A 23,464-nucleotide genomic window follows, 5' to 3' on the forward strand; every position below is an offset into this window, starting at 1 on the left:
CACAGTAGGTGTTTGGTAAGTGCTTGTTGAATGAACAATTAAAATTAAACATCTATCATCACCATCTTTTTTCAAGACCCAGATATACCAAGTGGATGGTGAGGCCAAGATGAAAAGCTTCTGGTGCACTGGCACCAAACAGCAATCCGATCCTGTTGCCTGTCACCCCACCTGCCAACCTCTCACTCCCTCAAAGACACAAACGCTACCTACCTGGCTGGCTACATCGAAGAAGGCAGAGAAGAAACTGCTTTTACAGGGGATGCTCACTAGCATCATCCTTCCTCACTCCCCAGAAGTGAGGTCTGCACCGCTCCCCTGCTCCTCCCCAGGCTAACACCTTGGCTTCCCCAGCACCCTGGGGGGGAGGTTGGGGGGGGGAGCAGCTGGGATGGCATGGGTTCCTTCCGATGAGCCCAGCAGTGGAGCCGCCACAGAGGCCAACCCTGACAAACAGCCCTCAGGTGAGTTAAGCAGGGAACAAGGGCAGGGGAGCAACGATCACACTGCTGCTCTGAGGAGCCTGGGTACAGGGAACCCGACAACTGCCGAGCGGGACTTTCCTTGGACCCTCGTGTTTCCGGACATTCTCCTCGGGCGTCATGGTCGCCAAAGCTTACCATGTATCTAAGGATCCCTGCTCCTGGGTGAAGAAGAGGCAGCTCAGGGAACCACGTCTGCACCAAGCTGGTCAGCTCCTCCTGGAATGAAGGCAGCTCATCACTACAGGGCAGGCACGCGCTTGGCGTCCACCTCGCTGCCCGCCTTCGCTCCGGGGGTTTGCAAGTCTTACTTTGATCGCGCATATGGCCGTTAAAGATTTTCAATAACTCATTTCAGACTTTGATTTAAAGAAACATTAGAAGAGGAACTAAGAATGAAGACCCCTCCCCTGTCCGAGTGGGAAAGAGCCTCCTTTGCTTCCTGGGGAGGCTTTCATGCCGATAGACAGGAAGAGCCCAGCTATTAAAAGCCCCAATCCACGCCCAAGATGGAAATAAACACTTCAAGCATTTATACTGCAGTGATCCAAGTTTCAAAACCGCTCATGGGTACAGCGCGCTCTGTGTGACAGAAACATCACAACCTCCACGTAACTACGAGAAAGGCATTGAAGCCAATGTGTAAACTGAAGGAATTCTGCCCAAACTGCTAATCTCAGGGACAAATTTTCTGAATCCTTGCCCGACCCCCGGCTGTCTGCTGGAAGGAGGGCCTACTTGTTAACTAAATTAAAACCAGATTCCTAGGCGACACAAGTAAATCCCATATTAACAACTACACACAATGTGAAGCCATGTGTGGCTTTACCTTTCACCTCCTCTTGTCTTCCCAGCCTCCAAGGAACACAAGAAAAGGTCTGACAACTCCCATTTTAGATAAGAAGGACATTCTCGGCGACAGTGGGGGTGGTTGAGGACTGGGATCCAGGCCTATGGGGGCCTCTCTGTGACATTGGGTACCACAGTGCTCAGCAGCCTGGGAGCCAGCTATTAGAAGCCAATCTCTCAAAACAGACCTAGCCCAGAACTTACATATTCCTCCTGCTCGTGGTAAATTTTCTCAAAGACACAATGACGCAACTGAATGATTTCTTCTTTTACTTTTTCAATTTCAGATTCATCACAGTCATCAGCCTGTAATCAGAAGAAAAATCAAAACTATTTTACATGTTTCTCAGGGGAAACAGGGTTCAAATCTGGCCCCAGACACATAACACTCACTAGCTGTGTGACTCTGGGCAAGTCACTTAACCCCAATCGTCTCACCAAAAAAAAAAAGGGTAGGTGCTCAACACTGTGGCAATATAAAACATTATCTAATCAGTCACCAAGTTCTCTCAATGATTCCTTCTTGTCTTCCCCCATAATCCCTTGAGAAGCAAGTATACAGCTATCCCTTCCCCATCACAACTTTCCTCATCAGGATTTCGAGATCTCAGGTCGACATAAGAATCAAATGGGAATTTTGGGAGAGTTTTGAGGAAGCTGCAGACAACACATAAAATCCAGCAGACAATCCAGAAAAAGTTTAGAGACTCATAAATGCACGAGATACATGTGTAGTATTACATAATATCAACATATTTTATGTTTTAATATCAGAAATATACACAATTTCTTTTCTCTGGTACAAAAGGAGGGTCAAAAATCTTATGCAGATTTTCCAGAGAAAGGGGGCAGCGTGCCCCTAACCCCCACGATATGGAAAGGATAACTGTAGTATAATGGCCAGATCCTGAGTCAGGCTTTTGAATCTCACATCAGACAATGATGAAATCAGGTGACCCTGGGTAAGTCACTGAATTAAACTAGACAGTGGCTTCCTCATCTGTCAAAGCAAGGGGCTAAGCTAGATGACCAGCTGCCCACAGTCCCCTTCCAGCTCTGAAGTGATCATCGTAGGATCCCTCCTTTCAATTCCCAATGGCACAATCCAAAACAAATCCTTTACTTCAGACCTGGATGATCTCACTGGTCTATATGACTCCATAACTGCTTACCTGGTTCTCTCTCATTTTCATCATTTCTCTCCTCTAATGGCTCCATCCTTAATCCCTACTGCCAGGCTAATATTCCTTAACCACTACTTCCAAAAGTATAACAGCCCTTTTTCCAAATCTTGAATGACTTCTCTCACCCTAGTATTCAAGGCCCTCCACAACCAATTTCCAAGCCACCTTTCAATCTTACCTCCCATTGCTCCCCACTTAGGAAGACCCCATACTCATCCTACCTGTCTTGCCACTGACTCCTTTCTGCAAGGCTTCTCCCCTTCTCTGTGACTATCCAAATTCCACCCATCTTCTCATGCCAATCTCAAGTTCCAGTTCTTCCAGGAAACATCTCTACTATCCATATTTCTCACTAGGACTTAAGCTTCCTTGCTCTGTTAGTGAGCATTTCATAAGTATATGTCTTATTTCCCCAACTAGATGGTAAGTTCCATGAAGGCTAAGACAATATCACATCCATTGCTTTGCTAAATAATTGTTGAAGGAATAGCTCCATCCCAATCCAAGTAGGGAAATATATTTAACACACAGTAAACAATTAAACAACAATAAGTATTTAACTACAATTACTGAGTATAACAAGAATTCAGAGAACAGAAAAATTAATACAGGGAAGGCTGCTAGGTGGAGTCATAGTGCAGAGACTCCTCTTCCCGAGTTCAAATCCAGCTTCAGACACTTACTAGCTGTGTGAGGCGGGTAAATCACTTGACCCTGTTTGTGTCAATTTCCTTATCCGTCAAACGAGCTGGAAAACGCAATGGCAAACCACTCTAATACCTTTGCCAAGAAAACCTCAAATGAGGTCACAAAGAGTCAGACATGACTGAAACAACTGAACAGCAACAACAATAAAAATAAAGAATCATTAATTACAAGAAAAAAATCTCAAAATGTAAATACATTCACCTTTTTAAAAAAAAATGTAAAGATAAAATAATTTCCCATAAAAAAAGTATTCAAAAGTCTATGGTCAGTAGTCAAAATCAACAGACAATTTACTGATTGCCTGTCTCATATCACCTATTACATACAGACCACACTACCAGAAACCTCTCCTTGTCCTACGGTAAGAACAAGGTATTATCAGTACTCTTCAAAGGACCTTGAAATTCGACTCTCCACTGTCAACTCATTGTTTTGCTTACCACTATGAACAAATAAGAACCACCAAACTATTTTCCCTGCAGGTCATACAAACTCCAAACACACATTACCCCTGAATTTGTGTGAGAAACTTTTCGGTCTGAGATTTCTGGCATGATACAATTTATAACCAAGCCTTCAAAAGAACACTCTCACAGGCATGTGCCCTTAAATTAACATGGAGCTATTAATAACTTAACTTTTTTTGTTTGTTTTTTGGCGAGGCAATTGGGGTTAAATGACTTGCCCAGAGTCATACAGCTAGTAAGTGTTATGTATCTGAGGCTGGATTTGAACTCAGGTCTGTTACATACTCACAAAGCCATGGTGTCTCTCCCAGAGTTCAACTGACTAAATAAAACCTTTTCCCTATAGGCAGGTTCAGCCTAGGGAAGAACTGGGAAGCCCAAACTAAATGTAGGCAGATGAGCTTTTGAACCTTCCGTACGGTTTGAAGCACTCAGAAAAAACAAAGTTCAAGTTCAGCCTAGACCTCTATGCATCTTCCTAACCCCTAAGCAGTTCCAAAAACCTTCAGGACAAAGGGACGAGAGGAGAAACAGATAACTTAAAAGGAGAGGTCTTTACTAGGCATACCAATCGTGTTGCTTTAAGCTCCATTATTCCATAAAAATTACTTAGGAAGCAAGAAGGGTCCCCCTCTGCCATAAAAAAAAAGATGGTAATACAGGTTCCATGCCTAAAGGCAGAGAGGTGGTATCATAGTGCACAAAGCACAGTCTAGTGTTCAGAAGACCCAAGTTCAAACCCAGCCTTGACATGTATTGTGTGACTGCCACTTAACCTCCATCTGCCTCAGTTGCCTCAAGGTTGTGAGGATCAAATGAGATCACGTTTGTAAAGCACCAGCACAGAATGGGCACTGAAGAAATGCTTCTCCCCACCCCCTTGCCCACTCCATACTCCCACTCTATTCTAGCAGTCTGATGCAACTCATTTCTGGCAATACCAATTGCAACAAGAAAAAATAAAGTTCTGGTTGAAGCCTTTCAGTTTCCACAAACGAGGCAAACTAACCCAAGGGGAGCACACAAAGGAAAGGGAAGAAGAAGAACTTGTAGAACCAAGACAAAAAATGAGCATCAAATGATGAATTAGCAAAGTTTCAAGTAAGGACTTTTCAACATCAAATGACGAGGGAGAGACGTCGTTAATATAAAATCACCTTCTTCCTTACTTTAGGCTTTTAGAAGAAACGTGATTTTTTCAGGACTATTTAGCCTTTTGGAAACGTGATAGAATATTATTTATAATCAAACCTGTTTAAAATGAATAGAAATGTCTTTTAAAGCACAAGCCATGAGAAAACTTTTTTCAAATTTTCAAACTTATTAAGTCATTCTGGGAAAACTGTAAAAAATGGTCTGGGATATGTAAACTCAAAAACTAAACTTTTAAGTACTCCAATTTTAACTCCACTTTTTTTAAACCAAATAAATGAAAAATCTGAATAACCATTTTCAATGGTTATTTTTATTTGCATTATTAAATATTCATCCTCAGATTCCTTTAAAAAACCAAGCTACCCTAATGGAAGCTAATTTGCTTGCAACTGCCATGAGAACACTTGCTGAGTAACAGCAGATCCCAGGCACGAGAGCAAGGGTATCCATACCTCCTCCAAGTTGTTCTTTTCAACCAGTTTCCATCTCAGTTGAGCTTTTAAGCCTTTGAGAGTCTTCTTAATAGAAAGCAAATGGTCCACATTGGGTCTTTTATTTAACCATTCCATAATCTGCTTCTTAAACTACGAATAAAAAAAATAGTTACAACACCATTGATTAACTCAGTCCATCAACAATACTTGAGTGTCTGCTGGTTAAGAACAGTATCAGGCATTGTGCTGAATTTAATTTTTGAAAGGTACCTAGAAGCTACCTTTATGACAAACAACCACAGATTTTACTGGAACCAAAGACTGAGTAAATTAAAATTTTAAAATATCCAGCATTACACATGTGCAAAGCACAGTATGCAAATGAGAAATCTCTCAAATCATGGATACCACAAAGGTTTATAAATTTGTTTTTCTACAGTATCACATAACCTATTAAAGGACAGACGGGTGTGGTATTGTGTTTTTTGTTTTTTCAAATAGACCCTAACAGGAGCAAATCTAGTTATTAAGAGGAATATGGTTTGGCAAAGGTTTCTTTAAATACAGTTACTTAATTCCTAGATTTACGATGGTGCTACTGAATTAAGAAAACCTAAGTGTTTTAGCTTCATGAATTTAGTATCTTTTTAAATAAATATATGTATAACTTCAACTACAGAGGGTCATTTCTATAGAAACTCACCTCAAAACTCAGTAGAGCACAAGCAATATTTGATTTTAAAAAGAGCAATAATAAAACATTTTTAAAAAAAAGGATACTTGAGAAAGTTGAATGCTGCAAACTATCACCCCAACACTTAAGTAAAAGCAAACGAACCTCAATACTGGCCTTGTATTTAGCTTGCACTACGGTGATAAGCCTCTCCTCTGAACGGATCTTTCGCAGGACTTCATTATACGTGTTCAGGATGATCTCCTTGTCTACGTCACATTGCTCCTGAATGGAAACGTGCACCGCGGTGCACGAGACACCAGAAGAGGTCAGCGGCAGCACCCCGGGCTCTGGGCGGTAGAGCTGCTGGCAGGAGCCTCAAAGGCCAGCAGGCCCAACAAGCCCAACTCCCCACTTTACAGACAAGGAGGCTGAGGCCCAGAGAGGGGACACAATTCCCCAAAGATCACACAACCAGAAAGTGTTCAAGGTCACATCTGAATACAGGGCTGCTGACTCCACGTTCTATGCCCTATCTACTCCACACTAAACTGCCAATAAGGGAAGGTAAGATTCTTACTTCCCTTCAAAAAAAATGTTTTCAGTAAATGTCCTTTTATTTCCAGATAAAATAGTCAGAAGATTAACTTTCTAATTTCAACGTTGAATTTGAGGTTTCTTTTAAATAGAAGAAAACCAATGCTAATCTTTTAAACGGGTGAGTTTTCTATACTAATTAATGCCTCACTCCTGACAACCTTTTGGTTTGAAGGAACTCCTTACGGATGAAGTAAAAGCTTGACATGAAATGACACCTGGAAGTGAGCTGAAATGGGACTGACAATTCATAACAAGGCACCTGAAGAACCTTTCCATGATCAGACTTATCAGGTAAAATTATTTTTAAGATGATAAGTCACTTTGCTTCCTTTCAACTATATACATGCCATAAAATATAATGCCTGTACACGTTTTAAGGACAGTAACTCACAACGAGAGAGATCTCCAGCTCTTTGCAAACATCAGACTCAATCTTCTCCAGTATTTCATCAACATTGCCAATTACTTCTTCAGAATTCAGAGATTCTTCATCATTTAGATCAAAAAACTTAGTTGAAAAAAATTGAAAAGATAATTATGCACAAAATCAAAAATTAGTGAGCTGCCTTAGGTTTTAAATCTTTCTAAATTTAGCAGTTAATAGCTGAGGAAAGAGTTAACAGGTAAAACTCAAGATAAGTAGGGAGTGGCTAAGAGAGCATTCAAGTCACCCAGGCCGACAAACTATCCTCTAGGGCAGGAAAAACTCTCAGATGAGATGGCTAAGCCACTTTAATCTTTTAAAGGTCATGAAGAATGAGAAAGAAGCTGAAGGACCAGAAAGGAACAAGTATGGCTCAGATTTACAATAAAGGGAAGAGAATTAAGTCTGCAAACTAAAAGCCAGTACGTCTCATTTCAATCCTTGCAAAAATTACAAAACATCATTTGTAAAAGGTTGTGAGTGTCTAGAAAACAGAGGAGTAACCACAAAGACACAACTCCCCTTCTCTTCATCGCAGAGGTGGGAACACGAGTTTGGAACACTGCAAGATTCAGCTGATGTGCTGGTTAGTTTTGCTATTTTTTTTTCCTCTTTGTTTTTCATTCTTTGTTAAAAGAGATGGTTCTCTGGGTGTATGAAAGAGGAGAGATATTTGGAAATGAAGGCAAAGGAAAATTTTTAAATATCAATAAAAATATTTAAAGAAAAAAACAAGTCACGAACTACATGAAAGTAGGCTCCAAATCACTAATAAGAAGATAAATACAAATTAAAAACTGAACTTTACCTCCCATAATGCAAAGGAACAAAAAATTGCAAAAGATGAGATTATTGTTCATTCTAGAACAAGCTGACATACTGTTGTTGCTTCTGAGAAGTGGTTCAACCATTTAGAATTTCAGAACTTGGAACTGTACAAAAAAGTAACTGAAACATTCACATTCTTTAACCCAATAACTGCACTATTGGGGGTGTGCCCTAAGAAGGTCAAACGGAGAGAAATAAAGATGCAGTGTTTAGCAAAAACATTCCCACCAGCCCACTACGAGTGTAGCCAAGAACTGGAAACAAAGTGGCTGAAAAACTAAAGTATATGAATGTACCAGCATAACAGTCATCAACTACGACACTCTTGGGAATCTCATGAGGTCCCAAGCATTTTACCTATCATCTCCATGCAGATGACTCACATATGTATACAGATAGAGTGATAGATGAAAAAAAGACAGAAAGGAAGAGACAGAGAGAGATGGAGAGGAAGAGACAGTGAGGAAAGAGAGAATGAGAGAGAGAGAGAGAATTCCCAGCCCCAGACTTTCCTTTGAGCTTCAGGTTCCACTTCATCAACTCAGTCAGTTAATAGACATTTATTAAGCACTTAATATGTGCCAGGCACTGTGGATACAAAGGAAGGCAAAAGACAACCCCTACTCTCAGGGAGCTCATGGTCTAAGGGGAGGGACAAACACGCAAACGATTATGTACGAACAAATGACGGACAGGATAAATTGGAAATAATCAGCAGAGGGAGGCAGTAGCCTTGAGGCACTAGAATTAAGAACGGCCTATTGGACAATTCAAACATGATGCGCTGGAGACACACCATCCTTCCCCACAACCCTCTTCGAAATTTCCTATTTCTATCCAAGGCGCCACTCTCCTGCTCCAGGTTCCCAGGTTTAGAATCCTCAATAGCACCCTCGACTCCTCTTTCTCCCTGACCCCACACCAAGCCAATCAATTGCTAAGTCTTAGTATCTGTACCTCCAAAATCTCTCTCAAATTCAACCCTTCAGTCTACTCACACAGTGTGGTCTCCCTGCCTTCAATCCTCACTCCAGTCCATTCTACACTAATGCCAGTCATTTTCCTTAAACACAGATCTGACCATGTGACCCGACCCTCCCACCCAATCAACTCCAAAGATTTCCTATCGCCTCCAGGATAAAACATACATTCCTCTGTTTACCTTTTACATCTCTTAACAAACTGGCCTCACTGAACATTGCTAGCCCTCCTTCATGAAGCAATCCAGCCAAACAGGCTACCTCTCTGTTCACTGCTCACAATGCTCTTTCTCCTACCTCTGCCTTCACACTGGCCACCCCCTGTATGTCCAGAATGTGCTACCTCTTCTTCTCTGCCTCAGAGTTCACAGTTCAAGCACAATCTTCTGCCTGAAGCCTTTGCTAATACTCTATGCTGAGAATCCTCAGATCTATTTATATAGTCCTAACTTTTCTCCTGAACTCCAACAGTCAATCTCCAGTTGCCTACTGAACATCCTGAACAAGATGAACTAAAGACACTTCAAAGGTAACATGTCCAAAAGTTGTCTTTATTTTTTCCCCAAAAACCTCCTCTGTGCCACTTACTATGGTCACCTGCTGCCCACATCCCTGGTTTTGCACACTTCACCCCCAACCTGAGCCCTGCTGTGGAGGATGCCATCAACTTCCTAGGCAACCCCAAAACGATCCCAGACAACAGGCAATGAAAGCTCCTCTTCCAAAGGGGATTCTGTCTCCTTCAAGGATGGGCTATTATCTACACTGCCAGACAGGGTCTCTTTCTAAATCAGGTATTTGACTTAAATATTTTCCTTAATCACAGTGGAGGGTTCAATCTGGAAAAAGTGTGAAATGCCCATTATATGACGACAAAAGCCATCAAGAAAACAAGTTTAAATGAAACCAGGTAATGACAATTTTTTTTTCTTTCAACTGGGTTACAAGACAGATGGTAGATTAGAAAAAATGTTGTAGATTTAATTTACCTAGATTTCTAGAAGCTTCTGACAGAAACTCTGATATTATCAACCATAAATGAGAGATGGAAAGATGTGGGCTATACAACAGCATACCTAGTTAAACTGAGAATTAGTTGAGTGTTCATTACTCCAGACTAGTCATTAATGAACTGATATGAGTTTAGAGCAAAGTCTCCACAAAATACCCTAGAGATTAGTCCTTGGCCCTTTACTGTTCAACTTTTTTAAAAAAGATATTTCTTTACATCTTTTAACATAATCTTCATTTCTGAATAAAGAAATATCTCCCATCTTTTTCTATCCATGGGGCCTATCCTTGTCAAAGAATGAGAAAAAGAATCCAGCAAATCTAGGTTAATACATCAATTTTTCAGTATTTTCATCAGTTACCTCTATGAAGGTATGTTTATAAAAGGTGGAAAGGACAAAAATCTTGTTATTATTAATTATTAAAGAAAAAGGACTTCCAAATAATTAATGATAATGACACTATAATGCTAAATGTTACTTTAAGCAATATCTAATCATTAAAACACATTAATGAGTGCTGAAAAACCCAAGAATTAAAAGAAAAACTAAAGTCCTAAAGTATGTATACATACATTTGTACTAAATGATGAAAATGCCAAATACAGGGCACCTAATTATGCCCAAAGGGTTATTTCCAACTGTTCAGACCTTATGACCCAGCAATACTGCTTACTGGGTGCAAAGGGGATCAAAGAAAAAGGAAAATGAGCCATATTACAAAAACTTGCACAGCAACTCTTTTTGTGGTGGCAAAGAACTGGGAACTGAAGAGGCATCCATCATTTGGGGAATAACTGAGCACCATATCGGTTCAGGCCCCAGCACATGGTAGACACCAGAGGGACTTCCCTTTCCCTTCCCCTCACAAGGTTGTTCTAAAACCCATCAAGAGCCAAGAAAATGATGAGCCCACACACATGAAGTTGAAGTTTAAAAAAAGTTTGAAATCAGGACAGGAAGGGCAGGAGTCTTCCTCCAGATCCCAGAGGGCAAGAGCTCCTTTACCTTTATAGTGGAATTGAACCACTCAGTAAGAAGTTGTAGGGAAGCTTCTGTCTCCGTTCTGACCCGGTTAAATTCCTCTCGCTTGCCATGTTTCCACTCATAAAACTTCTGCAGGATTTCTTCAGCATTTGTCACTTCTCTGGTCTGCCCATACACGGCTTCTAAGGAAGCAGACAATTCCTAGGAAGGTATTAAACACAATTTTTCAACAAGAATTTTAGTGGGTGCTCAAGATACTATAAATCAAGAATTCTTAACCTATGGTTCATGAATTTGTTGAGGTTTTTACATATTTTGAAAACTGCATTTATTGTAATCCTATATATTTTAAGTTATATTTTTTAAAATATTATTCTGAAAAAGGCTCCAGACACAGGGGTCCACAACACAGAAAAGGTTAAGAACCTGTGCTATAAATGGACTTTAAAAACAAAGAAAGCTTTTGTCATAATTGTATCACTTACTGTCTCGGAATAACAGAACTCAACCCCAAAATTAGAATACAAAGTCACGTTTTCTAAATTAGAAATTCCCATTCTTCTCAATCTTAATCTGCATCTCCACAAAAATATAGTACATTTCCAAAGGCATGATTTAAAGTTCCAGCAGTACATGACAATGAACAAGCACATTCAAAGTATGCCAAAGGACATTCATTTTGGAACTTGCAGAAGCTGATTTTGGCCTCTCCCTGGCCAATATTTAAAGGGACTTTCTTTTCTCATAAACAGGTTACTTTCACATGTGACTCAGGCCAGATTTTACTGGTTCCCTTCCTCCTTTGTACCTTCCCACCTTCCCATGCCTTCCCATTTCTGGCTGTAGATTGGACTATCAGTAGCTCCTCCCACCCACCATAGCTAAGCCGTTGTTCTGTTCAATACCATGCTATAGTTCTTTCATTTTAGGTAAATCCTATGTGACTTCTACATATAGAAAAAAATGTCACCCCTTTCCATGAACATCAAACTAATGTCTTTCTCTTTTGCTTCTCCCAAGATGAGCTTCTTTCATGCTATCCAGGGCTTCCAATGCAATTCAAGCAATGGACCCTATCACCAATGCTTGGTACAGTAACTTGTGCCTAGTGAACACCTAATCAACATTGGAAGAAATGAATTTACCAGCCCAGCTAAAGAAAGAATGCCTTATTCCTATCAGCATTAGCTAATGAACGGGTTTGCCTTGCGAATGAAAATACAATGCAGTCCTTATTTATTGAATATGACGAAAAGAATAGGATGGCTCAAGTGTAGAAAGTCACAGCACCTCTAATGGTCCCAAGCTGTTCCCTGACACAAAAACCCATCTTACTAAATGTAAATTCTTAGCTTCGAGTCCTACCAGCACAATCTGTAAAAAATCAAAACTGCCGATAAGATACAATCAATGTGTCTACAGCATTCTCCTAATCTGCCACTCTGGGAACCCTAGTCAAAAAAAAAAATAGAAAAAGAAAAAGAACTGACATGTTAACCCAGTATACCTGGAGCTCAACAAAAAAAAAAAAAAAAAAAAAAAAGAATGACTTTCATGCTATCATCTGAACAAGGTGGAGAGATATCAGGGTAGGGTCAGCAGATTCAAAACTGATTCAGTGGTCAAAAACCAAGAAGTGATCACTAATGGATCACTTGAAGAAAGGTGTCCAATGGTTCACCCAGTGACCAGCCTTCCATCGATGACTTGGAATAAAGGCATAGACAGCATGCTCATTAAATATGCAGAAAAGAATAAGCAAGGAGAGGGGAGCTGGAAACCACGACCATCCCTAATACAATCCTGTCAAGCCAGAACAATGGACTGAATGTCCAAGATGACATTCAAGAGTGGTATGGCCTGATGGCAGGTCATGTCAGAAGACCTAGGGGCACTTCCCTCTCTTCTTGGCAAAGGTAGAGTCCTATGGGTGCTGAATATTGCATACTCTGTCAGGCTTGTTTGACAGGCTCAATAGTTTTGCTAAACTGCTCTTTATTACTACTTTCTTTTCTATCCTTTGTAATAAGAGATGGCTCTGTCAGTGTAAGAGAAGCAGCAATACAATGGAAAATCAAAGTGATATAAAATAAAAGATAATAATTAAAAGGTACAAATAAAACTTTTTTCAAGAATTGCAAGTTATCCCCCATTACACAAAAGATTGCTCCACAAAAGCAGGGGAACAATGTCCACAAGGACAACAATATTATTAACAATGAACAACTGTGAAAAGGCCTGGCTACTCTGATCAACACAATGATCCAAGACAATTCCAAAGAGCTCATGAAGAAAAATGCTATCCACCTCCAGGGAAAGAACTGATGGACTCGGAGCATACACTGAAGCAAACTTTTTTTCACTCTCTTTATGTTTCTTCTTTTACTTATTTTTTGCCATTTGGTTAATATGGAAATATGTTTTGCATGACTTCACATGTATAACTGATATTATGCTTATTCTCAATGAGGAGAGAATTTGGAACTCAAAATGGTTTTTAAAAAGAATATTAAAATAAATTGAAATTATAACTCCAAAAAAGAAAAGAAAGATTGCTCTCCATCAATAACAAGAGAAATTAAAATTAAAACCGACATTTCACTTCTTACTCAACAAACTGATAAAGATGAGAAAACATGGAAACAGTTACTATGTTCGACACACCACAGGAAGACAGCAACAGCAGCAGACTCTTGGCAGATCTGCAGACTGAATTCTGGAAAGCAATTTGTGACTGCAGGAAAAAAGTGACTGGACTTATTCTTCCCTTTGAACCAATCATCTCATCACTTGGCATATATCCCGAAAAGGCCAAATAGAGAGAGAAAGGTCCTATGGATACCACTATGTTCATAAGAGCACTTTTTTTCTTTTTCTTTTTTTTTAGGCAATTGGGGTTAAGTGACTCAGCCGGGGTCACACAGCTAGTAAATGTCAAGTGCCTGGTCTGAGGCTGGATTTGAACTGGGTCCTCCTGACTGCTTAAGAGCACTTTCTGTAATAACAAAAGGACTGAAAACAAAATGAGTATATCCATTGATTGGGGAATAGTTGAACAAGCGTGGTACATGATTGTGACAGAATATTATTATTCCACAAGAAATTATAAACACAAAGAATTCAAATAAATATGTGAAGATTTGCATGAACCACCCAGAGTGAAACAAGAATACAATACATGGACTACAAAGTATAAAAGAAAAGACCAGTAAAAACCCAGGCACACAAGGAATTGCAATGAACAATCTTGGCCCAAGAGAAGAGACGAGGAAACGCACCTCCCACCCTGCTGGAGAAAAGATAATGGGTTCAGAACCCTGTACGTATACAGCTGGATACACCGCTAGTTGGTTTAACTTAATTGTTCTGTATTGTTTACCAAGGAAGGCTCACAAGGTGGAAGGCAAAGGAGTGAGGGAAGAGTTCAGTTTGAGAAAATGATACAAGCTATTGTCACATGAAAAGGTGCTCTAAATCACTCATAATTAGAGAAACATGAATTAAAACAACTTTGAGCTTCTACCTCACATTTATGAAAGATGGTAAAAAAGAAAAATGCCAAATGTTGGAGGGGCTGTGGAAACACAGGCACGCCAGGGCACTGTTGTTGGCCCTGTGGACTGGCCCAGCCATTCTGGAAAGCAATTTGGAACAATGCCTAAAAAGCTACTAACCTGTGTTATCTCCTTTAACCCAGCTATACCACTACCAGGCCTATACTCCAAAGAAATCAAAATAGAGGGGAAAAAAGATCAAAATGTACCCCAAAAAAATTTATAGCAGCTCTTTTCTTCGCTGTTGTTTTACCAAAAAAAAAAAGCAGCTCTTTTTGTGGTAAACAAAAACTGGGAACAAAATAGATGCCCATCAATTATAGAACAGCTAAACAAAACTATGGCCTATGAAAAGAACAGAATATTTGGTACCATAAAAATGATAAAAAGGACAATTTCAGAGAAAACTGACGAGACTTCTATCTATATACTGATGGAGGGCGAAAAGAACCAGAGAACAATTTATACAATAAAAACACAATAGAGGAAAATAAACCTTTGAACAAGTTTAAACTCTAATGAACACAATGATAAACATGCCCCCCAAAAAACTTCCAAAGAATGAAATGGAATGCCACACTTCCCTTCTGACAGTGGTGACAAGCTTAAAACAGAGAAATTTTCAGACTTGGCCCAAGTGGGAATTTGTTTTGCTGGACTATGCCGAAGTGACATATTAGGGGTTAAATTACAGAGTGAGGATGGTGGTAGGGAGGTGGGAGGGGTTCTTTTTCTTTGCTCAATGAAAAGGGGGAGTTGGCAGAAGGGGCAGGTTAATTTTTTTTTTATTATCAAATAAGGATGAATGCGAGAGGACTTCCCACAGCTAAATGTTATTCTATTATGAAATACAATTGTTACCAACAGTGGTTTTTTTTAATTGACTGTGATGTAAAAATAAGCAGCATCAATAAAACGTTTTCTAATTAAGGGTTTTAGTCAACTCTAAGTGCAATGTGAGACCAAAGTGTAATACTATACACAACAAAGTTAATACAACCTTAGGCTTCAGTAAGGATCGCCGATTATAAAACAAAGGTAGTGATCATCCTGCTGTATTCTTCCCTGGTCAGCAAATATTTGGAATAGTATGCTCAATGCTGGGCACTACACATTTCAATCAGTCAAGAAGTGCCACGTCAAGGTCAGGCATCTGGACACTCACTAGCCTGCTGGCAGGTATTCCTGCCACACACCACTCTCCAGTCCTCCACTCAGCTGTCAAAGTGATCATCTGAAAGCGCAGGGCTGGCCATGGCCCACAGTGGCTCTTTATCACCTCCGGGATCAAATACTCCCTTCAAACCTTGCCGCATCCTCCCCTGCTCCCCGTCTTCTTACACTTTACTCCCAAACATACTCTTCCATCCAGACATACCGGCTTCCTGGTATTACTGGAGCGAGACACGCTACCTCTTGGCTCTGGGCATTTTCCCTGGCTGTTTCCAATGTCTGGAATGCTCTCTCTACTGGACACTGCTTCCTGTAATCTCTGACTTCCTTCAAGCCTCAGCTCAAGTCCTATCTTCAAGAGGAAGCCTTTCCTGATCCTTTCTAATTCCAATGCCTTCCTTCTGTTGATTATTTCTAATTTATCCTGTATATATCTTATTTGTGATTTGCATGATGTCTCTTCTATTAGACTGTAAGATCGAGGGCAGCGACTATCTTTTACATTTTTTTGTTTCCTTAGTGTTTAGCAAGTACCTGGCACATAGTAGGTACTTAATAAATGTTTAAGGACTGGTAGGCATTGAGTTTTTGGTTTTTGTTTTTTAAAGCAAAAATAGTTCCTGCCCTTATGGAGCTTACATGCTACTGGAAGACACAACACGTAAACAACCAGATACATTCAAGATTATGTACAAAGTCAATGGGACATAATTTCAGGCAGGAAAGTACTGCCAGCTGGGGGTACCAGAAAAGGCTAAATATTATTACTAGTATTAGTATTATTATGGTTGACATGTTCTACTCACTGCTTCAAAATTTAAAAGTTGCCTTACATCTATTACCTTATTTGAGCCTTACCTCAGCCCTGGGAGGCAGATGTTATGATGATGCCCCCATTTTACAGATAAGGATATAGAAGCAAAGAACTAAAGGGAATTGCCCAGTATCACACAGGTCACCCTAATCCTAGCCCTTAGTTAACTTAAAAAGAAAGAAAAACAAAGCCTCTGGAATAGAGTCAAGCAAAACAAATTCACACATGACCATGTCCAAAAAAGAAGTCCCACTGTGTGACCCTGGGCAAGTCACTTAACCCTGATTGCCTCACCAAAAATAAAAAAAAAAGATATATTAATAAACAAAAAAGAGGTCCCAATCTGCACCCGAGACTATCACTTCTCTGTGAGGGAGTGAGTAGCATGTGTATTTCATCCTAAGCCCTCAGGAATCACAGTTTGTCACTGTGTTGATCAGACTTCTTCAATCTTCAAAGATGTTTATCTTTACAACATTATTATAGTAATTGTTTTCCTGGTTCTGCTGACCTCACTACACATCAGTTCATAAAAATCTTTCCAAGTTTCACTGAAACTGTCTGGCTTGCTTAGCAGAATGCTTGGCACATAGTAGGCATTTAATAAATGCTTATTGTCTTTCCCCTTCACCACTTCTCATACCAAGATAGGAATCATTTCATTCCATTTCTTCTTTCTTGGATCCCTCTGGGTTACAAACCTCATAGCAGTACTGTTGGGTCAAAGGGCATATGCAGTTTAATAATTACTGGGGCTTCAATCCAAATAGTTTTCCACAATGGCTGGACCGGTTCAAAACTCCACCCAGAGTGCATTAAATATACTTGTTTTCCCACAGCCCCCCAGCATTTATCATTTTTCCTTTTTAATCAACTTTACCAACCTGAGAGGTATATAAATTGCTTTAATTTACATTTCTACAACTATTATTAGCCTGTAATGGTTTTCATACAGCAGTTATTTTTTATTTAAATGCATAAGACTGCTGTTATAAATTATAAAATAAAATAGTAACAATAACAAAGAGAGTAAAAATTTTGCTAATTTAAAAAGAAAAAATAACAATCAAACAACAATGAAAATAATTTGAGATTTCTATGAAATAATCTTACCCTCACTGTTCAATTTATATTTTGGTTTGAAAATAACAAATTATTAATTTCTAACCTGTAAAGTTTTCAAGCGCTTATTAAGGGATAATTCATCCACTTCCACAATGAAAACTTCAACAGCTGTATATAGCTTCTGTCGGACTTCATTCCTCTTGGCTATCAAGATATCACCTTCATTCTGTGAGGGGGAAAAAAAAAGCACCATCAATGGACCAACTGAACTCTATATATCAAGCTACATAAGAGAAAAAAATTATACTCTTCAATATTATATATTTCAGTATTATGTTCTCAGTTCTCAGATGATAAGTCTCTTTCCAAACATAGATATCTGTCTAATTATCTTCATTAATCTAAAATTAAAAAAAAAAACCAGTAAGTATTATATCCAATAACCTGCCCACTGGTATTTTTTCTGGTTCTTTCTCTAACAATACATTTTTTCATTTCTTTAAAAAACTGTACAGTAGTAGTTACATTCATTTTACTCATCAATCTGGTACTAAGAAGCTTAGCCTTTAATCCATACTTCTTACCAAATTCAATCTAATCAAAACCTATAGACACCTTCAAAATCTAAGACAATGAAAAAAAAAATGTAAGTCCAATACAATGACAGAATTGTTTTTAAAACTTGTTTTCTTCATCAGAAAAACATCCAGGGGAACAATCAAAAGATCAGCATGTAAGACTTAGAAGTCAAGAGATGAGGGCTGATGGGCCAGCTCTGAGGCTCTCTACTTGTGTGTCCCTAGGGAAGGACCTTAATTTTCTTATCTTCCAAATAAAGGAACTGATCTAGGTAATCTCTAAGATCCCTTCTCCCGCTCTCAAATCTATGACCCTATAAATCCACCAATAAAATGCTCACCAAATTGGTGAGTGGACTTCACAAAAGAAAAAGTGGATGCCCTGAGAACATCTAAGACTTTTATAGTACATAATGGATTCCAAAGAAACTAATCTAGTAAGAGCATCCTAGTCAACCTTATATTGAACAGAAACAACCAACCAACTGATCTCAATACTTGTTTGTATAAAAATAAGTTAAGAGGCTTTTATTAAGCACCATTAGAACACAGGGATATCTTTTATTTTCCTTTTTTCCCTTTGAAACTGTATTTTATTTTTCCAATTATATGTAAAAACAATTTAACATTCTTTTTTTATAAAATTTTGAGTTCTAAATTTTCACTCCTAAGATAGTAAGCAGTTTCATATAGGTTATATATGTGCAATCAAGTAAAACATATTTCCCTATTAGTTATGTTGTATAAGAAGATTTCCCTATTAGTTATGTTGTATAAGAAGAAACAGAACAAAAGGAAAAAACTACGAAAAAAATAAAGTGAAAACAGTATGCTTCAATCTGCATTGAACATAGTTCCTTCTCTAGATGCAGATAGCACTTTCCATCATAAGTCTTTTGGAACTGTCTTAGATCATTGTATTGCTGAGAAGAGCTAAGTCAATCACAGTTGATCATAGCACAATACTGCTGTTACTGTGTACAATGTTCTCCTGGTTCTGCTCACTTCACTTTGCATCAGTTCATGTTAAGTCTTTCCAGGTTTTTCTGAAATCTGCCAGCTCATCATTTTTTATGAGCACAATAGTATTTCAGTATGTTCACATAACATTGTCCTGTCATTCCCCAAATGATGGGCATCCCCTCAGTTTCCAATTCTTTACCACCACAAAAAAAGAGCTGCTATAAATATTTTTGTACATGTACGTCCTTTTTCCCTTTTTTATGATGAGTTCTTTGTGAATCAGACCTAGTAGTTGTATTGCTGGATCAAAGAGTATGCACAGTTTTCTAGCCCTTTGGGCATAGTTCCAAATTGTTCTCCAGAATGGTTGGATCAGTTCACAACTCCACCAATAGTGCATTAGTGTCCCAATTTTCCCACAACCCCTCCAACATTATCATTTTCCTTTTCTGTCATATTAGCCAATCTGATAAGTGGGAGGTGGTACCTCAGAATTGTTTTAATTTGCATTTCTTTAATCAATAGTGATTTAGATAATTTTCTTACGTGACTATAAATGGCTTTAATTTCTTCATCTAAAAACTGCCTGTTCGTATCCTTTAACCATTTATCAATTGGGGAAGGATATCTTTTATTTTCAAAGAGAATTACGATCTTACTCACTATACTTACTCCTGAGGGGTCAGTGACTAGGAACAGAATTTTGTTCGAAATAGAATCTATGTCCCCTGCAGGAGCAGCCAATTAGGCCAAGGGCGAATTCAGTTAAGTATTATAGTGGCTAGGCTTGGAGTAAGAAAAACCAAGTTCAGATCCTCATTAGCTGTGTGCCCCAGGGCTAGTCACAGCCTCTGTGCCTTGGTTTCATCACTGTAAAACAGAGATGATAAGAGTGCTTCCCTCCCAGAGCTGTTGTGAGGATCAATTAAGCCAACGGGCACAAAGCATGCTGCTGTAAATCTTAAAACACTCAGCAAAGAGGACCCACTCTTTGACTGTCCTCTCTGACCCACAGGATTGAAAATGAGGGTGTTGACTACATAACCTCTAAAGTTACTCGAGGTGCTGAAGCTCTGACCCTATGACTGAGAAGCCCATACAGATGCCAGGATACCAGAGCCCTTGTCAGTGCTGCACCTCTGCCAAGCCAACACAGAGAAGGCACAAATCAACCACAAGCAGGTTTGGGGCTCAACTGGCCAGTAAAGCTTGGTTCACTGCTACTTTAAAGCCTTCCTTGATATCTCACTGGTGACAGATGATCTCTGAGTGGTGCCTGGGCACACAGGAGGGCTGCAGAGAAGTACAGACCCCCAACCTGGGCAGGAGAAATGGCCTGACACCTTGGTTCCTGGCGCTGCTTCACTTTCCTCCACCAGCTACTCCTTTCTGCCCACAATGTGGCCCCCTAAAGGGGCTTCTGCTAGCAGAAAGGAAAGGTGGGAAAAGCCCCAGAGGAGGAGGAAGAAGGGAAGGAACAAGTGGAGCTGCCAGAGAAAAGACCGGCAGGAGAGGTCCCTCAGGATGAAACACCCTATCATTGTTCCTCCTTCTGCCCTCTTGTTGCTTTCCATCTACTCGATGAAATAAAGTCAACGTCGAAATGGGCAAACTCATACAAGTTTGGTGAAAGACTTTATGGTTAATAGCAGCAAGAGAGAGTTTACAACAAAAGAATTTATAGCAACAAAAATACTTTTTTGTCGATCAAAGATGCATCATTGAGTAAGCAGGAAATGACATTATAAAACTGTCTGAAATACTATTCCCAGAGTTGAAAAACCTGTTCCCTAATTTAAAAGGCTGATAAGCTAAAAATACTGAAATACACTGAGCATGTTTTACAAGGTGTTATATATGGTGTCATCTACACATATATGTATGTGTTTGTGTGTGTGTGTATATAAAAACAAATAGAAGCCCATCTTAAACTAGACCCCATTTAAAGGCAAACTACATTCACTAAGTTCTGAATTAAAACAGGCTACCATAAATAAAATGTAAAAGGTCATAAAATTTCAAAACTTCTATCCACCTGCTTTCTTTGAACATACTCATCAGATAAAGGAAAGCTTTGTTCCTTTGCCAAGTCCTGCAAAATCCTACTTCTAAGCAAAACTGGAATTAGGTCGGGATAAATTAAGAAGTTCTCAAATTGTAAATCTTTAGCAATTTCCTTTTCATGGGGAACTAATGTGGAATCGGTGACTTAAAAAGCATCTGAGGACAAGAAAATAGGAACATTCTTACCCTTAAGCTAGCCAACCAATCCAACTCCTTTGAAAGTCTTCTTGTACTCCAAGTGGAGCAGGAAATGACCAGCATCCCTCCCCACCACCTCCTTCCTCAAACTGGCCTTCTGCCCAGAATGAAGTCAGCAACCTCTGAAGCAGAGGGGCAAATCACCTAAACAGCTGCAAAATGAAAAAGACCCAATTCTACAATAATAAAGACTAACTCCAAGAGTTCCTATATTACACAGATCCAAGCAATTCTCCAATTTCCCCACACAGTAGCTACTTCCTTTCAGGTCTTCCAGAAAGTTCAGCTCTCAGGTATCTCATTTCACAACCGAGTTTTCCAACAGGTCAAAAAAAGGTAATCAAGTTCACTCTCTAACATTCTCCTGCATGGTGGTAACATAGCAAAACTTTTCCTTGAGAAGTCTGTGAGAATATATCCTATTGAGAGAGATAATAGCAACATAGGTCCAGACTGATGGAATATTAGGGAAGAAATGCCTTCTGCACCACCCCCCCGAAAGAGAAGAAGAACAGCCTCCAAAGCCTGGACTTCCCTGACTCCTCTGTGGTCCCCCATCACAAAGGACTACTCCCCAAGTCCAGAAACAGAGGATGGAGAAACTGCGACATGAGGAAACCAACACCCTAGGGGCAGAAAGCTGGACTAGGAGCTACAGACAAAATTCCCTTCTCATTTTTCTTTCCATGGACAGTCAAGAGATGATAATGGGAAAAAAGAAAGAAGAGAGTCCAAGACGAAGGGCTCAAGCTTGCTTCATGCTCCAGACCTGTTTCTTTAATGAAAAGTCCTCTCTAGTCATTGTCTCCCCTTCCCTCATGGGGGGGGAACCTGTGCCCCCCCCCACCTTGCATCCTTCACCGTAGGAGGAAAGAGCCATGGGAAGTTTTCATTACAAAGAACTCATGTATAAGGAGGAGAAGATGGAAAAGGGGCCTCCCCAGCTGCTCGGCTCAAGCGACTTCTTCAAACCACCCACTTTTCAGTGACTGGTATTCTCAATCACTGCCTTCCCATTCTAACAAATTTAATATACAGCCCAATTCTATACGCTTTCTTAATAGGATGGAAATGCCAAACATGTTCAAGCTCTCTGGCACAAAGACCTCCTTACTTAACTTGACTAGTGAAAGACTACTGAAAGTCTTGTCCATAAGAGTATTAAGAAACTGTCAAAAGCACTGGTGAAATCTCGTTACATAGTCTCTTAAGGTATTCCCAAATCTCCCAAATTAAGTCTCTTTTATACCATGAAAGGTTTTTAAACAATGTAGTAGCAATGGGGAAAGACATGGAGTAAGACACTGGACTTAGAAGTCACGACCTCACATACTCTTCATATGTAAAATGGCAACAATACCTACCCCTTAGGCTTGGTTGTGGTGACCAAATGAACCATATAAACACTTTTCTCTCCTAAAAGGCCTAACGCAAATACAAAGTAGGCCCTAAGTGGATACAGCAACTGCACCATCATATTCCCACACCTACAAAAGAAAAACTGTCCACTTTACCACATTCTGACAAATCTGAATCTTCTCTTGAGCCAAGTTGTATTCCTCCCAGATCTTCTCCAGCTCATCTAAGGATGACGGAGTGACCAAGTGACCTTCAGCCACCACTTTGACAGCATCAGAGAGGTCATCTCCACAACAAACATTGACGTTTGCTCGCCTATTAATGGGGGGTGGGGGGGAGCAAAACAAGAAAGCAAATTTTTAGAAAACAGAAGTCTCATAATAGAAAAGATGACTACCACTTAATATCAATGAGCTCTAAATAAGTGTTTAACCTCTCACCAGGTCTAGATCTTTCCCACTAACCCAAGCGAAAAATTAAATTCTTCCTAAGAGTATTTCTAGGAGCTAAAACATACTACATAATTCACTTATCATGTTCTCCATGTTCTTCTGACACGTCACCAGAGTTTCCTAGCCTTGGTCTCCATGGCTGGTTACTTGCATGTCTCCATTCTTAAAACAGTTATTTCTTCTTCCCAAAATTAAAAACTCACTCTCTGCTATGAAATCCAGAATCCTGTCTTTACCAAATCCACTTTTCTAGGGAAGGTCTGTCCTAACGTCAACCTACTCATAAGCCCAATGTGGCCTAGGTCAGTGTCCAAAGGGCAAAGAGGATGGGAGAGAAGCAACATCTTAGGGAGGAGTGTTGGTTTTAAATAAAACATAACTTTTTAAAGGATAGAATACAAGGTTTATAAAATTAAAGTACTGATAATCTCTCAAACAAACCTATAAATCCTCTCACTTTTTA

The 23,464-nt window shown here is 39.6% G+C and overlaps 1 protein-coding gene across 1 annotated transcript in view; it reads right to left on the reverse strand.

Annotated features, from left to right (window-relative positions):
• Positions 1-23,464, reverse strand: part of LOC114050629 (serine/threonine-protein kinase 31-like) — a 70,605-nt gene that overhangs the window by 26,307 nt on the left and 20,834 nt on the right. The window contains exons 10-17 of the mRNA XM_027872466.1: positions 22,705-22,864; positions 17,491-17,613; positions 10,803-10,982; positions 6,944-7,060; positions 6,118-6,237; positions 5,298-5,429; positions 1,536-1,637; positions 621-701 (exon numbers count right to left, since the gene is read on the reverse strand). Coding sequence (XP_027728267.1) covers positions 621-701; positions 1,536-1,637; positions 5,298-5,429; positions 6,118-6,237; positions 6,944-7,060; positions 10,803-10,982; positions 17,491-17,613; positions 22,705-22,864 — 1,015 coding nt within the window. The remainder of the gene's footprint in view (positions 1-620; positions 702-1,535; positions 1,638-5,297; positions 5,430-6,117; positions 6,238-6,943; positions 7,061-10,802; positions 10,983-17,490; positions 17,614-22,704; positions 22,865-23,464) is intronic.

The sequence above is a fragment of the Vombatus ursinus genome, unplaced genomic scaffold, assembly GCF_900497805.2.
Source record: "Vombatus ursinus unplaced genomic scaffold, bare-nosed wombat genome assembly UNPS02014799.1, whole genome shotgun sequence".
NCBI lineage: Eukaryota > Metazoa > Chordata > Mammalia > Diprotodontia > Vombatidae > Vombatus > Vombatus ursinus.